This window comes from Cyprinodon variegatus, unplaced genomic scaffold (assembly GCF_000732505.1).
Source record: "Cyprinodon variegatus isolate N-32 unplaced genomic scaffold, C_variegatus-1.0 Scaffold535, whole genome shotgun sequence".
NCBI classification, from domain to species: Eukaryota; Metazoa; Chordata; class Actinopteri; order Cyprinodontiformes; family Cyprinodontidae; genus Cyprinodon; species Cyprinodon variegatus.
Window position 1 is genome coordinate 83,623 of NW_015150988.1, and position 5,491 is coordinate 89,113.

Sequence of the window (5,491 nt, forward strand, 5' to 3'; positions counted from 1 at the left end):
ACGTTCAGTTCACGTTCGCCCAAAATATGAACGAGTTCATGAACTTTCGTTCAATGAACGTGTTCAGGCACAACACTGACTAACTGTACCTGCTCTCCTTCATCGTCTGACATGGAAGCTGGCTTGGAGCTCGCCTGCCTGGCTGTGTGTATCCTGAATGAGGCCGCCTGCGGAGCTGGTTGATAGTTGCCTTTTGTATCTCTTCTTCTTTTTCCATCTCTGCTTCTGTCTCCTTGAACCCCAGTCTGCCTCAACAGATGACGGCTCACACGGAGCCTGGTTCTGCTGGAGGTTTCTTCCTGTTAAAGGGGAGTTTTCCTCTCCACTGTCGCTACAAGCACGCGTAGTGTGAGGGATTGCATTCGAGTCAATGAGTCGATGCAATCAACTGGTTTTCCTTAGATAAAAAACTTTTAATCAATTTGACTGTATGATCTGGTTTAATTGTCTCTGTAAAGTACCTTGAGATGACATGATGTGAATTGGAGCTATAAAAATAAACTGAAATTAATTTAATTTATCATGTGGAGTCATTAAACTATGTCTACCTTCACTTTTCTATAATTTACATTTAAACTGTGGTGGACAAAGTACTCAACTCATGGTCAAATCTTCCTTAACTACAAGTAAAAGTTACTTGTAGCAAGTTAAAGTATTGAAGTACTCACTTTTGAAAATATTTAAGTATTCAAAGAACATGCATTTAAAAAAGTATTCAAAGTAACATATTACATTTTCTAATCTAAGCACATTTCTTTATAATTTTCACAGTAACTATAGGTAACTTTCAGGAACCACCTGATGTATTGAGGCGTAGATCCACCTGTTACAGATTCTAAACCACCAGGAAAGAACTTTGGCATAAAAATACCACAAGAAACAGAAAGCTAGTTTGATTTTTATGTCTAATTATAAAAAGAAATCACTAAGAAAGCAGGCGTGTCTTGATTCTCCTCAGACTTTTAACGTGGAATAGTTTGATGTTGAATCTATTACCACAAAGAAACTATAACTGCTCTGAGAACCCATCATACTGAACACTTAGACACATGTGAACAACTAGCACATTATTGAAATTTATAACCTACAAATAATATCTGCCCTAAATCTCTAAAACTGTGTTTTCCAAAGTCAGTCCTAAGTGCTGCTATCTGCTATGTTGAAATTGCATCTCCAGAGAGAAAAATAGCAGCAGCTGGAATTGGTGTTAATTCCAGCTTCCTGAAAATGTAATCAAATAAATATATTGTGTTACTTTCTGTATTTAAGGGTTAAAAAATAAAGTAATGCATCGATTAGTAAACATCTTTTATTAAAGGCACACCATGTAACGTTTGGCTACTAAGGCCGCTACACTTGTAACTGCCTGAATTTTGCTTCTACTAAAAATCAAACATCATAACAAAGATATATAACTGTATCCTAGAGGCAAAGTGTTAACTTACCAGTCTAATAATAAAGTTGAGGGAAGAGAATCAGTTTTACAGCTGTTTTCTTCTTCTATCTGCCAACAAATAAACTTTCCAAGATGGACTCTTGTTTTTCCTTGCACACTTTTTAGTGTACCTTTTTGAGTTTGAAGCCCACTCCCACAGACTGCTACTCTGGCCTCTGAGCAAAGACCCTTAACCCCCGATTGCTCCCCATGCGCCCTAAGATGGCAGCCCAATGCTCCCCAAGGGGATGGGTTATATACAGAGGTAAAATTCTACAATATGAGATCAATACAGTGAAATCATTATTAATTATTATTATAAGATTTCAAACCTCTGTTTTTATTTTTTACATTTTTTTAATATTAAAACCACAAACGGTATTTTAAAATACCTGAATGCTGCTTTCTAAGTGGCATTTCCTCTTTAACGGATCTAATAAATAAGGTTCTCTAAAACACCTCTGAAACATTCATGCAACAGCTGTAGACACATGTAGTAGAGTCGTGGTAATTATGGCCACAAGTTTTTTACTGATGAAGAGACCTCAAGATGCAGCTGGTATCACAATATTTTATTTCAGAGTATCGTAGTAAACAGGGTAAAAATGCAAGAAAACCAATTTTGGGTTTCATCTGTTTGAAAATACAATAAAATCAAAGCAAACAATGCATCTTTATCCCTATATTTAAAATCACATCTGAATCAAACACAGTGTTGGAACATGACAAAAGTGGACGAGTTCAAACCGTATGACTAACTGTATTTGCTTTATGTTCAATACTTAAGCATCTTACAGCTCTCCGTCTCCAGAGCTTTATTATTTGCTGTATAGCAAGAAGAAAAACAATGGAGTGATCTCATGTCCTCTTCAGACAGTCTCCTTAGGTCTGTTTCACAGCAAAGTAGAAGCAGCTCTAAGGAGCAGAGATAAGGCTCTGGAATGTTTTCGGATGACTTGTGTTTGTGGAAAAAGTCTTAGAAATAGATTGAACCAGATGCTCTAAAATAACTCAGTTTTTCTGATTAGCTGGAAAAGGCCTCAGGGAGAGATGAGATGCGTGCTTCACGTACACGTTGCCATCCACCAGCTTCACCTCATAAACTTGTTGCTGTCAAAATGAAAACAAGACAAAAAGTCAGAAGTGGCAGAAAACAATTAACTATCTAAGACAAGAATTATGTTTTAAAAAATGATGTAATCTTCCTGTTAAAAAAAGTCAGACCACAGTTAAATATTTACTTCATTTGAATAAGACAGAAGGGCAGTTAAACAGACAAGTTGTTTTTTGTGGTATTGGTGTTACTTTGATTACAAACAATGTAAATTTGTGTTAATTCCTTAATTCAGACCAAATGTATTGAACTAGAAACTGCCTATTTTTACATTGCTTTTGGACACTTACCATGATCTGGATTTATGAAATTTTAGAAAAGGATAATTTTTACATTTTTTTCTAGTTTTTAAACTCTGATTATTGTAAATATTGTTATTGCCAATTTGTTTGTTTATTTGCTGTAACAAAGACATTTCTTAGGCACAGATTTACCAGATACACTTTTTTAATGCCTCCTATTATTTATTTATTTTCAAATCATGATCTTGATCTGCACAAAATCAGCATATGTAGATACAATTAGCTTATGTGAAGAGAATTAAGAACATTGAACTTATAAGGGTTTTATTGGACCCTATACCTCTAATGATGTCCCAGACTTCCCAGTTTTGAGGTCGTAACCATAGTCATGCCAGGGGCAGAAGACCCTCAGGACCCCATCAGCCTCTTCGATATCCCCCTCACACAGAGGACCACCTGAATATGCAGGAAACAGCTAAAGTATGAGGCTAAGTTACGCAAGAGGATTAGGTTCACTGGAAGAAAAACTAACAAACAAACAAAAAAAAAAACAGTCAACTGATTTTGTATTTATTTTAATATGGGGAAAAAAGTCAGAATTTTGACTTTAATCTCAGAATTCTGACTTTTTATACAGAAGAGGATCATGGCCATTATAAAAAAGTAAAAAGAAAGTTAAATGATAAAAAAAAAATAATAATAAAAAAAATCAGTTTAATATGGAAAAAGTCCAATTCTGAGGGGGGGAAAAAAAAATCAAAATTCTGACTTTCATCTCAGAATTCTGAACCAATGCAAGAAACAAGAGATAGAGAAACTAACCCAACCAAAACACCAATATATCACCAAAGCTATAATCTTACAGCATTCATCTAAGCACAATTGCAAGGAGAAAGTGAGAGAAAAGCCAGAAAATACTTCTTGAACAAAAACGCTGCAGGCTTAAAAAGAAAAACAGCAAGACATGCATAAAACCGAATATTTAAAAGAGGTACACATTTAAATTCACAAAGTAAAACAGCATAATCTCCCTGGAATATGTAGTCTGATTATATTTCATCCAATAAACAGTGGCGACAATTGGTAGCAATTTCCCACACCCAGACGACAGGGGGCAGAGTATTAGCTGTTGCTTTTTTTCTCAAATTCTACACATTCAGTTCAATTTACACAATCCATCACGTTAAAAGCATACATGTTTACAACATGTGCAGCACGTCAAATCTGTGGGTTGTTTTTTTTTGTTGTTGTTTTTTTTTTACCGGAGTGAGCGCAGCGAGCGTCCATGGCGAAAAACTGCCGCTGGACATAAAAGAGGCAGACATCGCTGTCGCGGCCGAGAGGAGAGAACATTAGACGGCAGGGCTTCTTGGAAAGCTCCGAGGCCGGCCCGACCAGTCTCCACGCAGCGCCGCTCGTGTTCCCGCCATCATCCTCCGAGCCAGAAGCCATAAAAAACCGCGGGGGTTATATGGTTTCCTAATTTGAATAAAACGGACCCGTTTTATTCTCACGGGTCGCTCAGCTCTCTGGCTGCTGGCGCTAAACATTTAGTCCATATTTAACCATCATCCACTGGGACTGAACTGCTGCTGCTGCTGCTGCTGCAGCAGACAGACAGACAGACAGACAGACTACCGACAGGCAAAAGGACTGATGCAGCCTGACTCCTATTTGCTATAGATAGATAGATAGATAGATAGATAGATAGATAGATAGATAGATAGATAGATAGATAGATAGATAGATAGATAGATAGATAGATAGATAGATANTAGATAGATAGATAGATAGATAGATAGATAGATAGATAGATAGATAGATAGATAGATAGATAGATAGATAGATAGATAGATAGATAATTATAGTCTCTGATATTTTCAATAGCTCAGCATCCACCAACAGTACTTGCGTGTTTTATTGCCAAACAGACCCAGCCAGACACTTCCTGTTCTTAGATTATAGGGTCAGTCTGTTTCTAAAAATGGAGCCCTCTCTGTAATGCTTTGTTGGTGGGATATTGAGTTGATTAGAAACAGATTTTTAGCAGATTGTGTGGTGAATGTGAAACATAACAATTCATGTTCCCTATAAATATTTCAAAAGCACGCCTATAATAAGATAAAGAGCCTGTGATTGTATGATTTGGCTGTTTTTCATTTGTGCTGAGGATTTTCCATTTAGATTGTTTGATGTATTTTCAGCATTGTCATTTTATTAAACATGCATCAAAGAAGGAGATAATAGTAAACATTAAATATTTCTTAACAATTTAACTGAAATCAATTAAACTTAACTGTATTATAATCTATAATCTTAACCCTTTCTGTACAAAGTGAGGCACAGCTTCAAATGTTTTAGGAAGAAAGAGGTCAAAATGTGGAAAAATATACAACATTAATGATTAATTCAGCATATTGTTAGGAGTCCTAACATTATGCCGAATTAATCATTATCCCAACTTAGGACCACTGAAATGTAAAATGAATGGGGATTATACTTTTTTATTATTGACCTTCTTCCTTATGCAAGGAACATGGGTGCCAAAGGCTCAACGGGAGTGAAAGCTGGCTTGTTTTCTTCTTTCAAAAAGAAAAACTTCTGTAGCTTGAACTGGGAAAGAAAGAAAGAAAGGTGTGCTAATGATGTATATAAGAAAGAGAGATGTGTATGAAACTGCATATACTGTAAAGCTGCAGA

At 36.1% G+C, this 5,491-nt stretch overlaps 1 protein-coding gene across 1 annotated transcript; it reads right to left on the minus strand.

The window, feature by feature from the left end:
* Nucleotides 1–2,257: 2,257 nt before the first annotated feature.
* Nucleotides 2,258–4,383, minus strand: LOC107095299 (Rieske domain-containing protein-like). The gene is made up of 3 exons (XM_015391321.1): nucleotides 4,054–4,383; nucleotides 3,132–3,247; nucleotides 2,258–2,545 (listed from the first exon to the last, which is right to left on the minus strand). The coding sequence occupies exons 1-3, from the start codon at nucleotides 4,241–4,243 to the stop codon at nucleotides 2,447–2,449; spliced, it is 405 nt and encodes a 134-aa protein (XP_015246807.1). The 5' UTR covers nucleotides 4,244–4,383; the 3' UTR covers nucleotides 2,258–2,446.
* Between the last annotated feature and the right edge of the window lie 1,108 nt (nucleotides 4,384–5,491).